Source organism: Oncorhynchus tshawytscha, linkage group LG09 (assembly GCF_018296145.1).
Source record: "Oncorhynchus tshawytscha isolate Ot180627B linkage group LG09, Otsh_v2.0, whole genome shotgun sequence".
NCBI classification, from domain to species: Eukaryota; Metazoa; Chordata; class Actinopteri; order Salmoniformes; family Salmonidae; genus Oncorhynchus; species Oncorhynchus tshawytscha.
Genome location: NC_056437.1, coordinates 46,465,707 through 46,490,898, shown reverse-complemented (window position 1 = coordinate 46,490,898; position 25,192 = coordinate 46,465,707). Strand labels below are relative to the sequence as shown.

General features: G+C 42.5%; 1 protein-coding gene across 4 annotated transcripts; it reads left to right on the top strand.

The window, feature by feature from the left end:
- The first annotated feature begins 13,827 nt into the window (after positions 1–13,827).
- Positions 13,828–24,541, top strand: LOC112258194 (TIP41-like protein). Of its 4 annotated transcripts, none has more exons than XM_024432389.2 (9): positions 13,880–13,912; positions 20,137–20,191; positions 20,987–21,114; positions 21,312–21,491; positions 21,657–21,756; positions 22,510–22,641; positions 22,877–22,972; positions 23,160–23,222; positions 23,955–24,541. In XM_024432389.2, the coding sequence occupies exons 2-9, from the start codon at positions 20,189–20,191 to the stop codon at positions 24,084–24,086; spliced, it is 834 nt and encodes a 277-aa protein (XP_024288157.1). In that variant the 5' UTR covers positions 13,880–13,912; positions 20,137–20,188; the 3' UTR covers positions 24,087–24,541. The 4 variants fall into 4 exon arrangements, with proteins under 4 accessions (XP_024288158.1, XP_024288157.1, XP_024288160.1 ...); XM_024432392.2 differs by having other exon boundaries at positions 13,895–13,912; positions 20,137–20,248; XM_024432390.1 differs by lacking the exon at positions 20,137–20,191 and having other exon boundaries at positions 13,828–13,912.
- Positions 24,542–25,192: the final 651 nt, after the last annotated feature.

Genomic DNA, 25,192 nt, shown 5'->3' with positions numbered 1-25,192 from the left:
TTCCATCATAAATGTTTGATTTGTTCGATAATGTCCATCAGTTATGTCCAAATATCTTCTTTTGTTAGGGCGTTTGGTAAACAAATCCAAAATCGCGTTCAGGTCGCACCGAACGTCGGACGAAAAGTTAAGAAAGTTCCGTTACAGCCCGTAGAAACATGCCGAACTAAGTATGGAATCAATCAATCTTTAGGATGTTTTTAACATTAAACTTCATTAATGTTCCAACCGGACAATTCCTTTGTCTGTACAAATGAAGTGGAACGTAGCTACCTTTCACGTGAGCGCGCCAGACTGAGGCTGTGGCACTCTGCCAGAACACTCACTCAAAGAGCCCTCCTTCAGAGTAGAATCCTCAAAACAGGTTCTAAATGCTGTTGACATCTAGTGGAAGCCTTGGGAAGTGAAACATAACTAATATCCCACTGTATATCCCACAGTGGAGGTAAACCTGGGTGTTGACTGACGATGAGAGAGGTTTCGTCTCTGGAGGGACAAGTTAAGCCAGGTGAGGTCTCCACATGTATGTGGGGTGGGACAAAAGAGCTATCTAAGTCATTTTGAGCAGGACTGAAGGCTGTACAGTGAAATAAAACAGTAAAAACTAGTCAAGACAGCAGTAGACAGGGCATATTGACATTAAAGAGAGGCATAAAGCATTCACAGGTGTCGATCAGGAGAGCTAAGACAGCAACGGGTAAATGGCGATAGAATGGGCAGAGTTAGGTACATACAGGACCTGAGTTCGAGGCTGAAGCCGACCGGTAAACGAAATTAGGTATCGTGTTATTGAAATAGTCCAGGGGTCATCAGCTGTGTAGCCGAGTGATCATAGGGCCAAAAGAGCAGCAATAGGTGACTCAGGGTGCTGTTCGGTAGTCACTACTACGCTAGGCAAGCAGGGGACACAGCGTTCTGAAAAGCTAGCAGGCCGGGGCTAGTAGCTGGTTCTTCGGCGACATCGTAACAGAATAGCCTGTTTAGACCACATCAGGGGATCACGTCGGCAGTCCAGTCGTGATGGATCGGCGGGTCTCCTTGTCGACAGTAAAAGGTCCAGGCCAATTGGCAAAGGAGGTATTGTAGCTCTAGAATTAGCTGGTATATGGGCCTAGCTCGAGGCTAGCTCAAGGCTAGCTGGTGATTGCTTCGGGACAGAGGCATTCGCTAACAGTAGCCACTCGTTTGCAGCTAGCTAGTTGCAATGATCTGGAGTAATGATCCGGTGTAATGATCCAGAGCGGCAGGGATCCGGTGATATGGTAGAGAGAAGCAGTCCGATATGCTCTGGGTTGATATCACGCTGTGCAGACTGGCAGGTGTTGTCCGAGCTAAGGCTAGCTGATGACGGGGGAAAAAGGCGAGGTGTTTGTGTTTCTTGTTTGTATGTAGTTGCGTTTTTTAATTAAATTACTCTCTCCCTGAACTTGCTTCCCGACTCTCAGCGCAGATCGTTACAAAATGACTCCTCACCAAAGGGAAGCATCAGGGAGTGTTTTTTGTTTGTTTTCGAGGTGATTTGGGGTCCAGATGTGAGAACCGGAGCTACCTGGGAGGCCTCAGCTGGTTTGTCAGATTCCAATGCCTTGGTGGGTTCGATGTGTTCCCCTGCCTCAGCTGGCTCGACCAGTTTCCATATCTCAGATAGGCTCCCATGCTTCAGCTGGCTCAACAGGCTGCCATGCCTCAGCTGGGTGAACAGGTTCCCGTGCCTCGACCAAGGCTACCGGGAGGTCTCAGCCAGCTCATCAGGTTCTCCCGCCTCAGCCGGTTCGTCAGGTTTCTGCCCCTCAACGGAGGTGACCGGTCCGCTCCTAATCCCCGAGATCGTCCCTGTGATTGGCGTCCTGCGGCTGGAGCCGAATGCACCGGCTGAGGCCGAACGCATGACACTCACCTGGACTCCATCACCTCCTTGATTACCTTCTCTATATATGTAACTCCCTTTGGTTTCTTCCCCAGGTGTCATTGTTTCTGTTCCAGTGTAATTTCTGTATGTTGTTTGTGTTTCTTGTTTTGTATTTAGTTGTGTTTTATTTATTAAAACACTCACTCCCTGAACTTGCTTCCCGACTCTCAGTGCAAATCGTTACACAACTGTTCAGAGGAGACTGCGTGAATCAGGCCGTCATGGTTGAATTGTTTTAAAGAAACCACTACTAAAGGACACCAATATGTAGAAGAGACTTGCTGGGGCTGAGAAACAAGAGCAATGAACATTAGACTGGTGGAAATCTGTCCTTTGGTCTGATGAGTCCAAACTTGAGATTTTTCAGTTCCAACCGCCGTGTGTTTGTGAGGTGCAGAGTAGGTGAACGGATTATCTCCCTACGTGTGGTTCTCACCGTGAAGAATGGAGGTGTGATGGTGCTTTGCTGGTTACACTGTCTGTAATGTATTTAGAATTCATGGTACACTTAACCAGCATGGCTACCACAGCATTCTTCAGCGATAAGCCATCCCATCTGGTTTGCACTTAGTTGGACTATCATTGTTTTTCAACAGGACAATGACACAACACATCTCCAGGCTGTGTACAGGCTATTTGACCAAGAAGGAGAGTGATGTAGTGTTGTATCAGATGACCAGGCCTCCACAATCACCCGACCTCAACCCAATTGACATGGTTTGGGATGAGTTGGACCGCAGAGTAAAGGAAACGTAGCCAACAATTGCCCAGCATATGAGGGAACTCCTTCAAGACAGTTGGAAAAGCATTTCAGGTGAAGCTGTATGAGAGAATGCCAAGATTTTACAAAGCTGTCATCAAGGCAAAGGATGGCTACTTTGAAGAATCTAAAATATATTTTTATATGTTTAACACTTTTAGGTTACTACATGTTTCCATTTGTGTTATTTGATAGTTTGATGTCTTCACTATTATTCTACAATGTAGAAAATAGTCAAATAAAGAAAAACCCTTGAATGTGTAGGTGTGTCTCAACTTTGGACTGGTACTGTACATTCAAGTGGGTAAAACAGTATGTAACCATTATTAAAGTGACCAGTGTTCAATGATTGTATGTACATAGTTCAGCAGTCTATAAGGTGCAGGGTAGAATAAAGGGGGAAAGCCGGCTAGTGACATTGTCTAAGGTTCAGGGCAGAGTACTTGGTCAAAGGTCGGCCAGTTTGAGCACCTGCAGATAGAAGCTGTTTAATTCAATTCAAATGGGCTTTATTTGCATGGGAAACGTGTTTACATTGCCAAAGCAAGTGAAATAAACAGGCAAGTGAGAAGACACAAACCAATATCCACAAAAAACTCTTAGAATTTAACAGTAAATATTGCACTCAAAAAAGTTTCAAATAGATAAAGAACCTTTCAAGTCTTACATTATCAGCTATATACAGTGTTTTAGCAATGTGCAAATAGTTGTTGTACGAATAGTAAGGGAAGATAAATAAACAGTTAAATATTAGTGGTATTTACGATGCTGTTCGTGCTCTGCTGGTTGCCCTTATCTCATGGATATGGGCTACAAATCTTGCTGCTGTGATTGCACAAGGAGGTATTTCGCATAACAGATACAGGAGTTTATCAGTGTTTGATTTATCAACATGCCTTGACTGGGGTGGCTGAGGTACTTGATGATCTTCTTGGCCTTCCTGTGACACTGATTGCCTTAGATGTCCTGGAGGGCAGACAGTGTGCCCCCGATGATGCGTTGGGCTTACCGCACCACCCTCTGGAGAGCCCTGTGATTGCGGGTTGTGTAAATACCGTACCAGGTGTTGATACAGCCCGACAGAATGCTCTCAATGGTGAATCTGTAGAAATCCGTGAGAGTCTTGGGGTCCAAGCCAAATTTCTTTAGCCTCACTAGGTTGAAGAGGTGCTGTTGCATCTTCTTCACCACGATGTCAGTGTGAAGGGAACATTTCAAATCAAATCAAATCATATTGGTCACATACACACAGTTAGCAGATGTTGTTGCGAGTGTAGCGAAGTGCTTGTGCATCTAGTTCCGACAGTGCGGTAACATCTAACAAGTCATCTAACAATTCCCCAACAACTACCTAATACACACAAATCTAAAGGGGTGAATGAGAATATGTACATATAAATATATGGATGAGCGATGGCCGAGCGTGATAGGCAAGATGCAAAGATGGTATATACATATGATATGATTAGTGTAAGATATGTAAACATTGTTAAAGTGGCATTATTTAAAGTGGCATTGTTTAGAGTGTCTAGTGATCAATTTATTAAAGTGGCCAGTGATTTTGTCTCAATGTAGGCAGCACCCTCTCTGAGTTAGTGATTGTTGTTTAGCAGTCTGATAGCCTTGAGATAGAAGCTGTTTTTCAGTCTCTCGGTCCCAGCTTTGATGCACCTTGACTGACCTCGCCTTCTGGATGGTAGCGGTGTGAACAGTCAGTGGCTCGGATGGTTGTTGTCCTTGATGATCTTTTTGGACTTCCTGTGGCATCGGTTGGTGTACATGTCTTGAAGGGCAGGTAGTTTGCCCTCTTTGATGCATTGTGCAGACCACACCACCCTCTGGAGAGCCTTGCGGTTGTGGGCGGAGAAGTTGCCGTACCAGGCTGTGATACAGCCCAACAGGATGCTCTCAATTGTGCATCTGTAAAAGTTTGTCAGGATGTTGCACCTTCTTCACCACACTGTCTGTGTGGGTGGACCATTTCAGTTTGTCTGTGATGTGTATGCCAAGGAACTTAAAACTTTCCACCTTCTCCACTGCTGTCCCTTCGATGTGGATAGGGGGGTGCTCCCTCTGCTGTTTCCTGAAGTCCACGATCATCTCCTTTTTTTTGTTGATGTTGAAGGAGATTTTGTTTTCCTGACACCACACTCCGAGTGCCCTCACCTCTCGTCATTGTTGGTAATCAAGCCCACTACTGTTGTGTCGTCTGCAAACTTGATGATTGAGTTAGAGGTGTGCATGGCCACGCAGTCATGGGTGAACAGGGAGTAAAGGAGGGGGCTGAACACACACCCTTCTGGGGCCCCAGTGTTGAGGGTTAGCGAAGTGGAGATGTTGTTTCCTACCTTTACCACCTGGGGTCGGCCCGTCAGAAAGTACAGGACCCAATTGCAGGTCCTCAGTGATGTGTATGTCTCAGTGATGTGTGATGTGCATTTCAGACCTTCTCCACTGCAGCCCCATTGATGTGGATTGGGGCGTGCTCTCTCTGCTATCTCCCATAGTCCACGATCAGCTCCTTCATTTTGTGTACATTGAAGGAGAGGTTATTTTCCTGTCACTAATCTACCAAAACTCTCACCTCTTCCCTGTAGGTTGTCTTGTCGTTGTTGGTAATCAGGTCTACCACTGTTGTATCATCAGCAAACGTATTGATTAAGTTGGAGACTTTGGTAGCCACACAGTCATGAGTAAATAGGGAGTACAGAAGGGGCTGAGCATGCACCCCTGTGGGGCACATGTGTTGAGGATTGTTGGTGTTGTTGCCTACCTTAACCACCTGGGATCGGCTCATTAGGAAGTCTAGGACCCAGTTGCACAGGGAGGTGTTCAGAACCAGGGCCCTGAGCTTAGTGATGAAGTTGGAGGGCACTATATTGTTGAAAGCTGAGCTGTTGTCGATGAACAACATTCTTACATAGGTATTCCTCTTGCCAGGTGGGATAGGGCAGTGTGCAGTGCAATGGCAATTGTGTCATCTGTGGATCTGTTAGGGTGATAAAAATGCCTGTTGTGTGGTTTATTTTTAGTAACTGTACAGTGAAAATCACACTTTTAAAAGTTAATATTCTGTTAACTTACACTGAAATAATATTGTTGCCTCATTTTCTATTTCAAATTATGTGGTCTGTAAGAGTTGGCCTGCAGAATTGGTACAGGGAGGAAAATGGGGGAGGGTCGTGCTTTTTCAATTTTAGGCAAGGGGAGGATTTTAGTAGTTTTGTATCTAGTCCAGGGGCAAGGTCATGTCATTTGTAATTTATTAACATTTTAGAATAAGTTGCTTATTAGGATATATATGGATGTTGCCCCTCATCTCTGATTCTCCGCTGGGTGTGCAATATAAAGCTATTTAGTGTGATCTCAATCAAATGATCCATAGCCTATAGGTTACGAAGTGCAAGCTCAGAGAAGGTCAGAGCAAAGTAATATTTGTAAGAGCTGCTGGGATGGTGTAAATTAAACTAGGCTGTATTACACACTGCAATGGATATTACAACCCTAAGCCCCGGCCTGCTCTGATCTTGCTAATCAAAACTTTTTGTGTGCTGCCTAACCAATCAGAAAAGTATTTTTTATTAGGCCTAGTCCAAAAAATTCTATAACTTGCAGGCGGACTGTTCAGTTTGAGAAGGAGAGCGAGAAGATGAGAAGGAGGACCTGAGGTCAATTTTGATAGCTTGCTTCTACTAAAATAGATTTGATTAAAAACAATGTGTTTCTTGCCCTGAAACATATTGTTGGAAATTGGGCTATAGCTGCTATAGCCATAGATTTGTCGTTCAATTCCCCCACCCACGATTCACTATTTAAATAGCCTACCTCTGTGTCAGTGAAGGGCTGTTAAGTATGATATGTTACGTTTTGTATGGTATGTATTAATATGTGGATGTATTAATGTATGTTACAAATTACAATTCGTATTATATGTTACGATTTTGCAAAATGTACAATATGTTAAGAATTTACTAAATGTGTTATATTGTTGAAAAGTTGCCAATTTGCTAAAACTGTCTGTGATAAGATGGGAACCCTCAGCCTTTGGGTTGCTAGACATTTGCATTTAATGCCTACCCATCCAACCCCACCAACCACCCTACTTTTGATTTTGCAACCATCTGTCTTAGTAACCATACTAAATGTAACATATCATACTAAATGGAGTGTCTCGGATTTATGTTCAGAATAATAAGAAATGCTCTGAGATCAGGCCGATGAGAGGGTATGCCATAGGCCTGCCTTTAATTAAAGAAGATGGTAAAAACCACATGCCTACCCCTTGTTAGCTTAAGATTTTGAAAGAAATCGAACAGATCAGATTTATATAAAGTGATTTATAACAGCGCTTTGGTCCGAGATGCTTTATGCTACAAACAAGCTGTAAAATAGCTGGGAAAGATGTGACTCTGATGCATATGGGGATAACATTGGTTTGTTTCTTTCAAATTCAGAGGCTAAGCTACAACCTTCTATAGCTGAGAAGACAACATTTTTACTTTGCTTGGGAAGTAATCTAATTACTTCACTATCAATTGATTAAGCTATTCACTTTCTGTCCAATATAATATGTTTAAACCAAGGCAGCAAGAGGTTAAGGGAACACTTGTGACATTCTATCGTTGGGTTAAACTTGTCAAGAAAGAAACAGACTCTGGGACAGTTGTGGGACGATAAAATCCCAAATTCATACAACCAGTAGGCCTAGGCTACAATGCTTATTATTTTTTCAAGCAATGAGTCTGACGGAACACAACAGAACGTTTAGCTTCAAATGTTGATAAACTATTATTTATTCACATTATAAGCACAGCAATGTGCACAAGGTGGTAGGCTACGTGTGAATGTTTGTTCCATGATGCAATTAGCGGTCAAACACTGTTGTTAAAAGCAAACTGCACATGCCAGCGGTTTTATGTGTCAGAGATGAAAATATCCATTAGAAAATGTGAAAGAGGGGAGCTCTTCTATGCAACAACTTGTATAGGTTGCTAATATGACTAGGATTGTGACTTTGGCTACTGGACAATGCAGAAAGTTTACATAAAATAATTGCCTCCACAGATATGGTCTGATTTTGCCTAGGGTACTTTGAAGCAAGGTAAGACATGCCTCATAATATGTAGTAAAAGGTTCAAGTTTCAAACTATTGAGTAGCTTTATGTTTTCAAAATGCATGTTGCCTCCAGCTCATTGCAAAGTGGTGTGTGACATGCTGATGAAGCCTGCCTTCCGTTGCCTATGCATTTTCAGATTGAGATGATGTAACAGCAGCTCCTACACTGTCTGACAGATTTTTGTTATGCTCTGTATGTGTGTGATAAATAAGATGCATAACGAATATACTGTGCATGGTCCAATTTATTCCACAACATCATGCAAATTAACCCATAGACTGTTAAGCATGACCAGTCAAATTTATTTTCACAGTCTGGTATTTCCATCAATGAATAGCCCCAAAAAAATCGCACTTTTCTTCTTCTCCCGGACAATGGTTAGAGACAATTTTATTTACCGCCTTTTCTATTTTTTTTATTGGTCAAAAGCCGGCTATTAGCGGCTATCTGAAGCCCTGAATAATGTCAAAGCAAATCCTCTACACAACAACAATCAACAATCTCACCATTCTCTTCTATTTTATATCATGGGGTTTGTAGCTAAAAGTTTTATGTCAAGAGGAAATCTAGTTAACTGTTAACTGACTGATAGATAGCAGTAGTAGTTAGCTAGCTTCATGACTATCTTATTATGTGGCTTACAACGGAAATATCAATAACATAATGACAAAGCAAAGGACAGAAATGGCTCACGCTTGTGAAATAATCAGCCTGCATTTTTTGCTGTTCTAATAAAGTGCCCTAGTACGTAGTAGTGCCATCTGTATTTCCAAAACATCCATACTATTTAGCCGGGCTCAGGCAGTCTGCCCCAGTGCCCCAATGTGGGAAGAGCTCATTTGAATATCCAACCATTTGTAAATCTCATTGACTAATGGAAGTTTAACTTACTCAAACGTGTTCTCAGAGCAGAAAGGATTATTATTGGTTGTGTCAGGCAAACAATGAAAATGGACAGGGGGAGGCGGGAATACCAAACAGAGCAGGCGGGGGAGTAGACTTGTCATGTGACGGGATTCGAAAACATTTGAGGGAGAAAAAAAGTGAGGCAAGAAGTGGAAGAACAAAATTCTGCAGGAACGAGCAGCAACAAAGCAAAACAAGGTTAGTTGAATATAGATAGCAAGGTCTTCATTTAGCATATTAATGCCCTTTTTTCAGCTAGTCTAAATAATTAATGAAATACTAAATGTGATGCAAGCTAAAGTCAGTTAGCTAAAATGTGTTTTTCTAGCTAATGTTACAGTTTAGCCTTATTTACCAACCTAACTAGCAAGTAAACGATTTAAGCGTGATGGAGGTGAATGAACCTACAGCAGCCAAGGTGATAATGGCTGAGGTCATTTTGGCTTGTGTTTGCTGTTCTCCAAAGAGCATTATAACGTTTTGGAATTGCATAGAAATGTTGTAAATGAGCTTCACTTAAACAAAATCCTGGGGAGGGGGAACCCCCCCACTCAACCCCTCCTTATGGATCTCAGTAAAACTCAAACCCTGCTTATGGCCCCGGTTGGAAGGAAACCTGGATAGTGACTGTAACAGTGATTGTTTAATCTATATAGTTGAATGCACTGACTTTAAGTCACTCTGGATAAGATTGTCTGTTAAAATGACAATTGTAAATGTAAAAATGATATACTTTTCCATCATCACCATAATAAGAGAAGTCTATTTTCCAATACTGATCTAATTTCTATTCTGGCATGATTATGTTCTGTGAATACTGCATGTCAATTACTTTTCTCTCATGATTTGATTTATATCACACACTTTTACTGATTATGTTGCAGGTTTCCCAGTGAGTGGGATATTGATTGCGGTCGTTATTGTAGTGGTGTTGATTGTAGTGGTCCTTATTAGGATCATCAAGTGTACTAATTTCTGTGAGTATTCAGCTTTTCTGTCTCTCATGCAGGAAATAGTGATAACATGATTTATGAAGTATCAAACACTAGACGGAGAAGATGGCTGATGTTTTACGTGCTCCTGACCAACTGTGGTTTAAAAAAAAAATGTAACGTTATTTGTAACTTATTTTTTAAATTATTTTGTACATAATGTTGCTGCTACCGTCTCTTATGACCGAAAATAACTTCTGGACATCAGAATAGCGATAACGCAGCACAAACTGGCAGAAGCTTTTTTTCCTTTAATGAGTCCGACGTGAAGGACATACTGCTTTCCCGGGAACAGGGCCAAATCCCAATCATTTGCTGGAAGAGAAGACGGAGAAAAAGAGGATGAAATTCGGGCTGCCTTCTGAGAATTTGTAGGCAATCGAATAAACCCCCACTGCCTTTGGTTCTACTAGCTAACATGCCATCATTGGAAAATAAAATAGACGTCATACGAGGAAGATTAAACTTCCAATGGGACATTTAAAACTGAAATATCTTATGCTTCATGGAGTCGTAGCTGAACGACAACATTATCGGCAGGATAGAACAGCGGCGTCTGGTAAGACAAGGGGGGCGGACTATGTATATTTGTGAACAACAGCTCGAGGTTTTGCTCACCTGAGGTAGAGTATGACATGATAAGCTGTAGACCACGCTATCTGCCCAAAGAGTTTTCACCTCTATTTTTCGTAGCTGTCTACATACCACTACAGACCGATAATGGAACTAAGACCACACTCAATGAGCTGTATTCGCCATAAGCAAACAGGAAAATGTTCATCTAGAGGCGGCGCTCCTAGTAGCTGGGGACTTTAATGCAGGTAAACTTAAATCCATTTTACCAAATTTCGATCAGCATGTTAAATGTGTAACCAGAGGGGAAAAAACTCTAGACCACCTTTACTCCACACACAGAGACACGTACAAAGCTCTCCCCCGCCCTCCATTTGGCAAATCTGACCATAATTCTATCCTCCTGATTCCTGCTTACAAGCAAAAACTAAAGCAGGAAGCACTAGTGACACGGTTAATAAAAAAGTGGTCAGATGAAGCAGATGCTAAGCTACAGGATTGTTTTGCTAGCACAGACTGGAATATGTTCCGGAATTCTTCCGATGGCATTGAGGAGTACACCACATCAGTCACTGTCTTCATCAATAAGTGGCTTGAAGATGTCGTCCCCACAGTGACTGTATGTATATACCCCAAACAAAAGCCTTGGATTACAGGCAACATCCGCACTGATCTAAAGGCTAGAATTACCGCTTTCAAGAAATAGGACTATAACCCGGAAGCTTATAAGAAATCCCGCTATGTCCTCCGACGAACCATCAAACAGGCAAGCGTCAATACAGGACTAAGATCGAATCGTACTACTCCAGCTCCGACGCTCGTCGGATGTGGCAGGGCTTGCAAACTATTACAGACTTCAAAGGGAAGCACAGCCAAGAGCTGCCCAGTGACACGAGGCTACCAGACGAGCTAAATGCCTTCTATGCTCGTTTCGAGGTAAATAACACTGAAACATGCATGAGAGCACCAGGTTTTCCGAACGACTGTGTGTTCACGCTCTCCGCAGCCGATGTGAGTAAGACCTTTAAACAGGTCAACATTCACAAGGCCGCAGGGCCAGACGGATTACCAGGACATGTGCTGCGAGCATGCACTGACCTACTGGCAAGTGTCTTCACTGACATTTTCAACCTCTCCCAATCCGAGTCTATAATGGCAACATGTTTAAGCTGACCACCATAGTCCCTGTGCCCAACAACACTAAGGTAATCTGCCTAAATGACCACTGACCCGTAGAACTCGCGTTTGTAGACATGAAGTGCTTTGAAAGGCTGGTCATGGCTCACATCAACACATTATCCCAGAAACCCTAGACCCACTCCAATTTGCATACCGCCCCAACATATCCACAGATGGCACTCCACACTGCCTTTTCCCACCTGGACAAAAGAAATACCTATGTGAGACTGCTATTCATTGACTACAGCTCAACACCATAGTGCACTCAAAGCTCATTAATAAGTTCAGGACCCTGGGACTAAACACCTCCCTCTACAACTAGATCCTGGACTTCCTGACTGGCTGCCCCCAGGTGGTCAGGGTAGATAACAACATATCCGCCACGCTGATCCTGAACACATGGGCCCCTCAGGGGTGCGTGCGCAGTCCCCTCCTGTACTCCCTGTTCACTCATGACTGCACGGCCAGGTACAACTCCAACACCATCATTAAGTTTGCCGATGACACAACAGTGGTAGGCCGTGTCACCGACAATGACGAGACAGCCTATAGGGAGGAGGTCAGAGACCTGGCTGTGTGGTGCCAGGACAACAACCTCTCCCTCAATGTGATCAAGACAAAGGAGATGATTGTGTACCTCAGGAAAACGAGGATTGAGATGACTGTGGACTACAGGAAAAGGAGGACCGAGCATGCCCCCATTCTCATCGACAGGGCTGGAGTGGAGCAGGTTGAGAGCTTCAAGTTCCTTGGTATCCACATCACCATCAAACTAACATGGTCCAAGCATACCAAGATAGTTGCGAAGAGGGCATGAAAAAACCCATTCCCCCTCAGGAGACTCAAAAGGTTTGGCATGGGTCCTCAGATCCTCAAAAGGTTCTACAGCTGCACCATCAAGAGCATCACTGCCTGGCATGGCAACTGTAGTGCGTATGGCCAAGTACATCACTGGGCCAAGCTTCCTGCCACCCAGGACCTCTATACCAGGCGGTGTCAGAGGAAGGCCCTAAAAATTGTCAAAGACTCCAGCCACCCTAGTCATAGACTGTTCTCTCTGCTACAACACGGCAAGTGATACTGGAGTGCCAAGTCTAGGTCCAGAGGCTTCTAAACAGCTTCTACCCCCAAACCATAAGACTCCTGAACATCTAATCCAATTGCTACCCAGATGATTTGCATTGCCCACCCCCCTCTCCACCACCTATTTTACACCGCTGCTACTCTCTGTTATTATCTATGCATAGTCTCTTTAATAACTCTACCTGCATGAACATATTACCTCAATTACCTCGACTAACTGGTGCCCCCACACATTCACTCTGTACCGGTACCCCTGTATATAGTCTGGTTATTGTTATTTTACAGCTGCTCTTTAAATACTTGTTCCTTTTATTTCTTATTTTTAAACTGCATTGCTGGTTAGGGTTAAGTACGCATGTGACTAATACACTGATTTGATTAGAATGCGTTAGAAAACAGTACAAATTTAATAAAACCTTCACTGCTATCGCACATTTCCAACTACAGTACGAGTCATAAACATATAATGTAGGTTATGGGTCAGGCTTTTTGTAGGGGACTTATTTGTGATTTTTTTTCCCAAACAAATGCATTTTGTTCAGTTTTTGAATGTCACATTTACTGTTTTCTAGAGAGTGTTCTTTACCTTTCTCCTCTTGGGAACGTCCCAAGAAACTGGCCTCAGTGTATCCCCTGGGACTGAGCAGCCCCATGTCTACTCAAAACTGGGAGACCATAATTCAATCCCTCTCTCCACTGCCATACATACATAGACAAGGGGCTTCCGAATGGCGCAGCTGTCTAAAGACACTGCATCTCAGTACTTGAGATGTCACGACAGACACCCTCGTTCGAATACAGGCTGAATCACAACCGGCTGTGATTGGGAGGCCCATAGGGCAGTGCACAATTGGCCCAGCATCGTCTGGGTTTTGCCAGTGTAGGCTGTCATTGTATACAAGAATTTGTTCTTAACTGACTTGCCTAGTTAAATAAATAAATAAAATTAAAGCGAGCAAGCTGTACTGTACCAATAGGGCCATAGACAGTACCACCCACTGTACCAAATCCTAGGATGGGATCAATTACTTAGGACATTCTCACAACTACCATTTTGGAACACTTGACTGTAATGCCTCTGATTATGTAATTGATACCAGTCATCTTCTCTCTCTTATGTCTGGTTGACAGCGCAGAATATCACCACAACATATAAAAAGTAAAACTGCCATACACTTCAAGTAAAAAAAATAAAAAATATGAAAACATTTCTAAGATAATATTTTATTAAGCATTTTATTTCTGTTCAATTCATTTTTGGGACCTGTCTAACATAGCAGCTAGTATATGGCTAAATGATGCGGAACCATATAATACAAGAATGAAAAGTACGTCGGAAGCATTTCTGTGAAGCTCTCTTTCATGGACGTTATCTGACGATCAAAATACTGGAGTAAGTTGTGTACTTTTAGCTATCTTTTTAATGTAATATCTGATTTTAATTTCAATTATCTGTCTTTTCAGTAGGTTATTCATTTGGGATGGCTATCCATTAGTAGTGAAGTTAAGATAACAAGCTTATATGGTGATGGTGAGCCAGCCAGCTTGTCACAAAACAAGCCGGAGGCGCAGCTAGTGTTAGCCAGCTAGATAAATACGTTTGTGGGATGCTTGATCAAGTTATTGCATGGTTGTTTGCCACTCCTTTTGAATAAACATTCGTGCCCGTTTGTCAGCTACCTGCTGCTTCTTTTATATAGCGTTGAATTTTGCAATAGCTAGAAGTTAGACGTTCGCCGCTATGATGAGCCCCGCCCACGTCCTGTTTTTTTTTCTTCACCTTTATTTAACCAGGTAAGCTAGTTGAGAACAAGTTATCATTTGCAACTGCGACCTGGCCAAGATAAAGCATAGCAGTTCGACACATACAACAACACAGAGTTACACATGGAATGAACAAAACATACAGTCAATAATACAGTAGAAAACCAAGTCTATATACAGTTAGTGCAAATTAGGTCAAATAAGGGAGTTAAGGCAATAAATAGGCTATGGTTGCGAAGTAATTACAATATGGCAATTATGGAATGGTAGATGTGCAAAAGATGGATGTGCAAGTAGAGATACTGTGGTGCAAAAGGAGCAAAATAAATAAATACAGTAAGGGGATGAGGTAGATAGATGGGCTATGAACAGGTACAGTGATCTGTGAGCTGCCTTGACAGCTGGTTCTTTAAGCTAGTGAGGGAGATGGGAATCTCCAGCTTCAGTGATTTTTGCAGTTCGTTCCAGTCAGTGGCAGCAGAGAACTGGAAGGAAAGGCGAATTGGCTTTGGGGGTGACCAGTGACATATACCTGCTGGAGCGCGTGCTACGAGTGGGTGCTGCTATGGTGACCAGCGAGCTGAGATGGGGCAGGGTGTTATCTGGCAGAGACTTGTAGATAACCTGTAGCCAGTTGGTTTGGCGACGAGTATGAAGCGAGGGCCAGCCAATGAGAGCGTACAGGTCGCAGTGGTGAGTAGTGTATGGGGCTTTGGTGGCAAAACGAATGGCACTGTGACTACATCCAGTTTTCTGAGTAGAGTGTTGGAGGCTATTTTATAGATGACATCGCCGAAGTCAAGGATCAGTAGGATGGTCAGTTTTACGAGGGTATGTTTGGCAGCATGAGTGAAGGAAGCTTTGTTGCGAAATAGGAAGCCGATTCTAGATTACATTTTTGATTGGAGATGCTTATTGTGAGTCTGGAAGGAGAGTTTACAGTCTAGCCAGACACCTAGGTATTTGTCGTTATCCACGTATTCTAAGTCAGAGCCGTCCAGAGTAGTGATGCTGGATGGGCGGGTTTTCCCTAATCTTAACCCAATTCTTCAAACCTGCTTGTTTAATTATCTTAACCTGCTGCGTAATTTATAACCTGCTCAAAAATAAGTTCCGGTCGTAGCTGTTCTTCTTTGATGAGGTTTAATGGCAATTGTTATTCAATAAATGTTGCATTACCTCCACCTACTAGACTGTAAAACTCCCTTTTATTTATTTTTTAATTTTTAATTTCACCTTTATTTAACCAAGTAGGCCAATTGAGAACAAGTTTTCATTTACAACTGCGACCTGGCCAAGAAAGCAAAGCAGTGCGACACAAACAACACAGAGTTACATAAATAAACAAATACCCTACCATCTAACACAACACTCAAATAATAAAAATAAAAAGGAACTCTACCCTAGTCCACTATTTAAATCTATTTAGTCCTACTTCAGGCCAACAACCTGAAGGGATGGGACACCACCACTTAACACACCCTGTAATGCTTCTGAAGTCTCACACACCCAAATCCCTCTCTGCAGCTGCCACAACAACCTACAAATTCTGCGACTTACTTCTATCCCTGCAGTACAGTTGATAACCATTGCTAAAAATCCAATCTTACTGAAACATATCACTTGTTGGCCTATTGCTCTGTACTGGTACAGATCTACTACTCACACCACTCTTCTCAGGATCCCTCCCCCTTAACCCATCTTCCTCTACTTTCTTCACGGCCTCAGCATAAGACAACTTCTGCGCTACTCTAACCCTGGAAACCTCAACCTGCCTCTCACTTCTGATCCCCAGCACAATGGGCACCCCTACAATTAACACATACCACCACTTTCCCTAATGCTACACCCTTCTGAACACTTCTCACACACAGGAACCTCCCTCCTACACACTGCTGCCACATGCACATAAGCTTGACACCTATAACAATGTAATGTATTTGGCACAAATGCTCCTACAGGATAACTTATATATCCTAACATCACTTTGTCGGGCAAAGACTCAACATCAAAACTCAAAAGAACAGACTGACTCTTCTGTTGCGCCACCCTGTGTGTGTCGCACCAATGGAAAAATATCACAAACACTGGGAATCTTCCCCTTCAGTTGGTCAACTTTTACATTTACTGCTACCCCATTAATCGCTCCTTTCAATGGCACCCTTTTCTTGAGTGCAAAACAATTCACATTTCTTGCCCCCATTCATTCTAATGCGGAGCGCCTTCTCCCTCTGACCAGCAGAAACAAATGATTATCACAAGACCGCTTCTGGTTACCCTCACTGATTCCACAGCATCCAACTCCGCTTTCACCTACCCTGAAAGCACATGGATCAGCAAAAATACACTTTTTCCAAAAACACTCCTACAGTCAGACTCCTCTTCCTATTGATCATCGGTCGTAGCTGTATCGAAGTGGCGTGTTTTTATAGGGAATTTTGTAATAATAAAAAAATATATATATATATAGGACTTGAAAAAGAAGTAGGTGGGATGTTCATGGTCATTTTTGTTTTCCTAACCTTAAATTGGGACCAAAAAGCAAAGGTTAGCAGTGTGGTTAGGGTTAAGGGTAAGAAATTGTAGAAATAGGCTGGGTTTATCAAATCAAATTTTATTGGTCTCATACACATGGTTAGCAGATGTTAATGCGAGTGTAGCGAAATGCTTGTGCTTCTAGTTCCGACCATGCAGTAATATCTAACAAGTAATCTAACAATTTCACAACAACTACCTAATACACACAAGTGTAAGGAATGAATAAGAATATGTACATATGGATGAGCGATGGCCGAACGGCATAGGCAAGATGCAGTAGATGATATAGAGTACAGTATATACATATGAGATGAGTAATGTAGGGTATGTAAACATTATATAAAATGGCATTGTTTAAAGTAACTAGTGATACATTTATTACATCCAATTTTTTATTTATTATGTGGCTAGAGATTTGAGTCAGTATGTTGGCAGCAGCCACTCAATGTTAGTGATGGCTGTTTAACAGTCTGATGGCCTTGAGATAGAAGCTGTTTTTCAGTCTCTCGGTCCCAGCTTTGATGCACCTGTACTGACCTCGCCTTCTGGGTGATAGCGGGGTGAACAGGCAGTGGCTCGGGTGGTTGTTGTCCTTGATGATCTTTATTGCCTTCCTGTGACATCGGGTGGTGTAGGTGTCCTTGAGGGCAGGTAGTTTGCCCTCAGTGATGCGTTGTGCAGACCTCACTACCCTCTGGAGATCCTTGCGGTTGTGGGCGGAGCAGTTGCCGTACCAGGCGGTGATACAGCCTGACAGGATGCTCTTGATTATGCATTGTATGCATTTTTTGTCTGCAAACTTGATGATGAGTTGGAGGCCTGCATGGCCACGCAGACATGGGTGAACCGGGAGTACAGAAGAGGGCTGAGAAGGCACCCTTGTGGGGCCCCAGTGTTGAGGATCAGCGGGGTGGAGATGTTGTTTTCTACCCTCACCACCTGGGGTTGGCCCATCAGAAAGTCCAGGACCCAGTTGCACAGGGCGGGGTTGAGACCCAGGGTCTCGAGCTTAAAGACGAGTTTGGAGGGTACTATGGTGTTAAATGCTGAGCTGTAATCGATGAACAGCATTCTTACATTGGTATTCCTCTTGTCCAGATGGGTTAGGGCAGCGTGTGGACCTATTGGGGCGGTAAGCAAATTGGAGTTGGTCTAGGGTGTCCGGTAGGGTGGAGGTGATATGATCCTTGACTAGTCTCTCAAAGCACTTCATGATAACGGAAGTGATAGTCCCACAAAGTCTGACTTGTGGTTGTGGTAATTATTAATGACTGACTTTCATGGGTTATTGAGAATCATTAGGAATTGTGTTCTATTGTAATAGCTAGGTATGAAGTGTCCCACTTCAGGAGGGTGGACGTGTGCTTCTGGAGGGCGGACATCTGTGCTAGCAAAGCAGAGGCCTTGGGCAGAGCATGTGAGCAGTTGGAAATCCTACTCATCTGAGATGTGCGCTTCGTGTCCTTTCCTACCACTCAGCTAAAAACCTCTCGGTGCTCAGTTTTTTTCTCTCCTAAACTCCTTTCATTAAAAATCACAATTTAACCAACAGCCACTTTTGTGACTACCTGGACCCCTATATGGATTTCAATGAAAAGTATTTGAATAAACATGGAAAGGGGAATGTAAGAAGTGAACATCATTTCAAATAAGCTACATGTCATATTTAACAGTATATAAAAACACTCTAAATAGGTCAGGAGCCAGACAGGGAGCCTAATTATTATTTCAAGGCTATAGCCTACAAAGAAATACATTGTGAAGCATTTGCGAGTGTGACACAATAGGCTGGTAGGAACAAAGTGCTTGGCGTTTAATCATTATAGTCTATACATTGCACATATAGGCTACGACTTGCTTAGAATTAAATACAAATTAAATTTAAAATGACTAAGTGCCTTTGAATTCATTTTTAGAAACAAGAGTTTGGCCAGTCTGGGGCTTCAGACTCATGCGATGGTGCCTGGAGAGCCGGCCAGCAGCGGTGAATATCCTCTCCACACTTGCAGAGCCACTGGGGATGCTAAACACCCCCTTGGGCTACTCTTGCCAGGCTGTGCAGAGATGTTGAGTTACTTTTTTTCTATAGGTTGGTCTTAAAGGTCTTAAATGTTTTAAGGCAAAATAACCCAATCAAAATGGAAAGCTCCTTGAATGTGGGAATATGCCAGACCTATTGTGCAAAAATCTATTATGGCCTATTGTATAGATAATATAACGAAAATGAACAAATCGTTTTAAGAGATCAGATTTTTAGTTTAGGAATACTTTGCTCCAATGACACACTTGTCTACCCACCTCGTTATTTTCTTTTAGCATGTGCCGGTAGTAAATACACCATCATGCTTTTGGGATAAGTGTCTTTTCAGATCCCAAAATGTTTCTTTAGTTGTGGACACTACATCATCGCACTCTCTCACTTGCTCTTGGTCCTCATCTTTGTAAGTCACCTTGATGTAGCACCTGTATGTTTTATCAGTTTCTGTATGAAAATATCTAGCGAACTCCATGACAGTAGCTAAAGTAAGGGGCTATAGCAGCACACAAGTAGCCTACAAATGCATGCTGGGGTGGGCATGCCCTAAGCTTATGAAGTGAGCACTATTGGAGCAGGCTGACGCTCCTTTGGGATTTTCACTCACGCTTCAGTCAAATTGGGCACGCTCCGCTCGCATATTCTGGCCCTGGGTTCAAGCAACAATAGAACAATGAGCCAGAAATTTCACCTGATGTATAAATGTGAAGCCTCCAGTTGGAGTTTCCACTCACTACCAAATATGGTGATGAGAGGAAGCTCACTGAAAATGGAGCGAGATGGATTTTGGCAGACATTCTGCACATTTTCTGTTTCCAAAACGAGAATCTATAACAAACAAGTGGACTGCGTTTGTAGATTTTACCCTTTGCCAAAGATTCCAAAAAGTGCATTGTTTAGGAAGAGTAAACGGGCTAATTGAGGTATTGCACACTTCAGAGTAGGTGTTCCATAATGGAAATATGCAAATAAATGATAAAACACGCCAATAGGATCTCACTAGCTCGTGCTTGACTCTGCCCACCTCCTTGCTTGTTCTGCCCACTATGATTAATTTGTTCCCATTGGAAACAACAGACGAGCCTATCTTGGAATAGTTATAAAACTGTGGTTCAAGCCTCTGTGTGAGTCGAATCAGGAGGAAGTAGTACTCGCTAAGCAGCGTGACGTTAGCCTATATATACATTTCTAAACGTATTTTTCAACGCTCGTGCACGTGACACGAGCGGTGTAGTCAGCCTGTTTGACATTTTTCTAACTTGATGTCGTCTTCATTCCAGCCAGAGTTCATTGAAGAACAGGAAGTTACCAAACCACAGAAGATGAAAATATATGGTATTCGGTGATGGCTTTATGGGTTAGCTAGTAATTTGTAAATAATTACCTATTCCTGTGAGTACTATTTTAATAGTAATGTTACATTGCCTGTTAAGCCAACTATATTATGGCTGTTGCCTCCCGTTATTTTGTTGTGATAGTAATGACGTTTGTTTTTTATGATAATTATTAGGTGGAGGTTGCTACATTGGAATCATCAACCTAGCTTTTAGCTAGTTAGCTGCTCTGCAGTGCAAGGTAGCTTGACTTGCTATAAAGTTAGACAAGTTGATGAAAAAGTAACTAAATAAAACATGTTTTATCACCTGAAACAATATATTTATCCTGTCTTGAATGAAAATTTCATATTTAGCATTTGTACAAAACAAATGCCATCGCTGACAAGACAGGCTCTCCTTCATCTTTTGTCACAAACACTAATTTACACTTGTCTGTTCAGTAGCGGGGCAAGACTCCGTAAACATGACCTACAGCGTAAGGAAATCCGTGTGGGGCATAAGTTGTCAAAATCTGAAAAGAGTGGTGGAAAATGTGTTTTATTAGGACATTACACATTTGTACCATTTTTACCCAACAGCTCACCATTTAAAGCTAGTTAAGGAGGAAAATGATGCCTTAGAAGCCCCAATGACGGATGTTTTATTTACCAGCCGGGGACGGGGACGCTTAGTGTAATACCAGGAATACACATGAATCCTAGACAGTGCAGATTTAGCGGCCACTATTGGCTGTCTAGGCTATCGTGACGTCCTTTACTTCTGTCTCTGATGGGTTTGGTGTCTGTATTTACAGTTGATGTTTGCCAATTTGTCAGCCATGATGACCCATGGGTTTAAGAGCAGTAAGCAAGACTTCACATTCGGACCATGGAAAGTAACTGCTGCAAAAACCCACATTATGAAATCTAAGGACATTGAACGGTAAGCTATTCCAAGTATTTTGTGTCAAATACTTTGTCTTTTTAATTCTCTGTTTAATATTCTTAAGGTTTAGTCTACATTGGGGAGCTTGTTTATCGACTTAGACTTACTTTTAGTCATTCAAATCTCGTCAATTTACCAACTAAGCTGCATTGAGGTTAGTTGTTCAGGTTTCAAGCTTGACAGTTTCGTCCCAGGTTAGGGGAGGAGATGCACATGCCCTCGCTCCCAGAGATGCTGTTTGGGGACAACATCCTACGCATCCAGCACACAGACGGTTATGGCATTGAGTTCAATGCCATCGATGCCCTCAAGAGGGTCAACAACATGCATGACTCTGTGAAAGTGGCCTGTGCACAGGAATGGCAAGAGAGCAGGTACAACCCATATCATAAGTCCTCTGTGATAATACACTAGCCACCTTCACTGTCTAAATGCTGTTGAAGTAGAAAAACAGTGGCATTTTAAATGGTTTAGTCCTAACCAGTCCTATTATGGGGAATGATCTCAGTGAGTGGATGTGGATGTGGCTGTATTCCCAGGGCTGATTCTGAACACTCCAAAGAGGTAGTGAAACGCTACGACTGGACATACACCACAGACTACAGAGGCACCTTGTTAGGAGAGGACCTGCAGATGACGGTAAAACACTGTATATATATATATATATAATATGACATTTGTAATGTCTTTATTGTTTTGAAACTTCTGTATGTGTGATGTCTACTGTTAATTTTTATTGTTTATTTCACTTTATATATTATCTACCTCACTTGCTTTGGCAATGTTAACACATGTTTCCCATGCCAATAAACCCCTTGAATTGAATTGAATTGAATTGAGAGGCTTTTCGGGTTCACACTGTGGATACAACACAATATCCCAAACACAAACATTACAAAATAAGGGACACATCTTAACTTTTAAGTCCAAATTAAACTTAGACTCATATTGACATCGATGCATGACTAAGTGGAAGATTTTCTTGTAAGTCATTGGCTGTGTTTAAGACAGACTTTGTTGCAGATGCCTGCCAGATCTCACATTGCTTGGATAGGTGATTAACACGTCATCTAACCACGCCATATGATATGGCAGCCTGACGCCCGACTGTGCCGTCAATGATGTGTCACACAACCATCGGTTGATGAAATGCAATGACTGCAATGTAGTTTGCCTGGAGCGCAATAGTTTCTTCGCATAGGCTTAATATTCTAAAGCTTTTTGGTCTCAAGATGTCTCTTGTCTGGGGGGGTCATTCACTAGGAATGAAACGGGCTGAAATGGGGAGGGGCCTACCTGAATGCGTCTAATGATAAACTTTTATATTTGTGGGAAAATATTTTATTTTTGCTATGGTGTGCACTAATGAATACACACCTGCTATTCCATCAGGCGACAGAAACGTCGGAGCGCATTGACATGGAGAAGCTGAAGGCGCGAGAGCAGATCATGTTCTTCGACGACGTGCTTTTGTTTGAGGACGAGCTGCACGACCACGGAGTGTCCATGATCAGCGTCAAAATAGTGAGTGGTACTTTCATACAGGAACTGATACTTTATGATAACATATGTCCGTCTCCGTGACAAGCGCCAAAGGACATGCTCTTGCGGGGGCTGTAAGACCAGGAATAAACATTTAAAAAAAGGCAATTTTCCTATTCAACTACTTATGTTAAATGCATTTTCTGAAATGCTTGCCTCTGAGAGGCTAATGAGGTTTTGAAGAATGACTTATCCTCTTGTTACCCACTTGTTACAGAGAGTGATGCCCACCAGTTTCTTCCTGCTTCTGAGGTTCTTCCTGCGAGTGGATGGAGTTCTGATCCGTATAAACGACACGCGGCTCTACCACGAGGCAAGTGTGACTGGGCTGTCCTGAGAAATGACAATCGATTAACCACCAGAGTGGATGTGCATGAGAGTCATTTTCTGTGGATATCTTTAGCAGGAAATGGACAATATTCACTGTTAAGAAGTTCAACTATGAAAAGGCTAGGCCTACTTATGGAATGAGTCATCACTTACCCTGGTTTTCTTTACAGGCTGGAAAGAATTACATGATCAGAGAGTATAGCACTCGAGAAAGCAACATTTCAGAATTGCAGGTGAGAATTGTATTTTCTGTTTGGAGAGTACATGTGTAGTTTAGTATAGTCTTCTCCCTGAAAGCTTGGAGCACTGATGCCTCAGATCCTTAAACCCCCTTATACTCGTGGAAAAAACATGTGTGACCAGTGTTGCATTTGAACAAAAACACTTTGAAGGTTATGGGGAAATTATCACACCGAAGGTGAGGACACAACAGTTCACCTGACAGGGGATTAAATCCAAACATTAACCTGTTGATGGGCGTTTTACATTTGCTGAACTTTTTAAAGCATTTGACAATAACGAAATCTGAAAATCCTCTGGATACATTCAGTAACATAAGAATATTCATTGACATTTTGGAGTAGGTGCAGGATAAGAAAAAACTATTACAATGGTTTGAGCAAGAGGTCTAACTTTTGTTTCCAAGTGGCCACACCTCCAAATTGCACATATTCAAATTGCACAAGTCATTTCAATGCAATTCTATGACTCAAGGAAAGAGCATTCAACTATAAGGCCTTTGGTATGATTCGGCCAGGGTTTGAGCTCCCAAACTTCCAATCTCAGGTCACTTTTAACCACAAGTGGTCAGCATTTCCACCCTTTGCTAAAAAGTATGTATGATTTTGTCTAAAACATATTGTCCAAATCATTCATGCTACTTCATGCATGTCACTGTGCAGCTGATACTATCATACTATCGTAGAGGGTTAGTCATTTGCAAAATCTCCCTCCTTGTCTTCCAGAACGTCCCTGCTGCTCTGTACACCGACCCCAATGAGATCTCCCAGCACTTAACCCTGAAACTGACTAAGTGTGAAAAGCTGGAGCTCCCTGAGACAGGCCCTCAGCCAGGGAACACAGAGGCCCTCCAGTGATGGAGAGCAGGCTGGGCACTATGACTGGACATCACATTCACATGTGTCTGGACTTAAGACAAGGGCAGGCCAACCAAGGAAGAGTTTACCCTCCCTCCCTTTATTTTGTATAAACAGAACACTGCACCTGCCTCCCTCCACACACAAAAAAAAAGTTCATAGAACTTAATTTTGGCATGGTCAAGTGGCCTCTTATTTTGAGTGTTATTTCACATTTCCTCTATGTAAATGTTTTGGTTGGAAAATTGTGATAATTGCGTCTTTTCTATTAGAACACCACATAATGGTTGTGTTGAATTCTATGTAACGTAGTCTGATACTTGAAGGTTGTGCTATGTTAAATGCATGCAGCGTTGGCTTGGATATCACAGAGATGGCTACACTGAAAAAATATATAAACACATCATGTAAAGTGTTGGTTTCATGAGCTAAAATAAAAGATTGCAGACATTTTTCATATGCACAAAAAGCTTCTTTTTCAATGCTGTGCACAAATGTGTTTATTACTGTTAGTGAGCATTTCTCCTTTGTCAAGATTATCCATCCACCTGACAGGTGTGGCATATGAGGAAGCTGATTAAACAGTATGATTGTTACACAGGTGCACCTTGTACTGGGGACAAAAAAAAAGGCCACTCTAAATGTGCAGTTTCACACAACACAATGCCACAGTTGTCTCAAGTTTTGAGGAAGTGTGCTATTGGAATGTCCACCAGAGCTGTTGCAAGATAATTTAATGTTAATTTCTCTACCGCCTCCAACGTCGTTTTAGAGAATTTGACCTGACTGCATTTCGGCGTCGTAACTGACTTTACTGAGCAAATGCTCACCTTTGATGGCCACTGGCCATACTGGAGAAGTGTGCTCTTCACGGATTAATCCTGGTTTCAACTGTACCGGGTAGATGGCAGACCTCATGTGTGGGCCAGCGGTTTGATGATGTCAACATTGTGAACATAGTGCCCCCATGTTGTTAGCGGGATTATGGAATTAGCAGGCAATCGCTACGGACAATGAACACAAGTTTTTTTGATCGATGTTTGAATGCACAGAGATACCATGACGAGATCCTGAGGCCCATTGTCGTGCCATTCATCCGCCGCCAT

Bases quoted from the DNA above. Each gene is read 5' to 3' on its own strand.
- LOC112258194 (XM_024432389.2), top strand. The intron at 21,115-21,311 runs GTAAGCTATTCC...GTTTCGTCCCAG, and splicing joins AAATCTAAGGACATTGAACG to GTTAGGGGAGGAGATGCACA. The intron at 21,757-22,509 runs GTAAAACACTGT...CTATTCCATCAG, and splicing joins GAGAGGACCTGCAGATGACG to GCGACAGAAACGTCGGAGCG.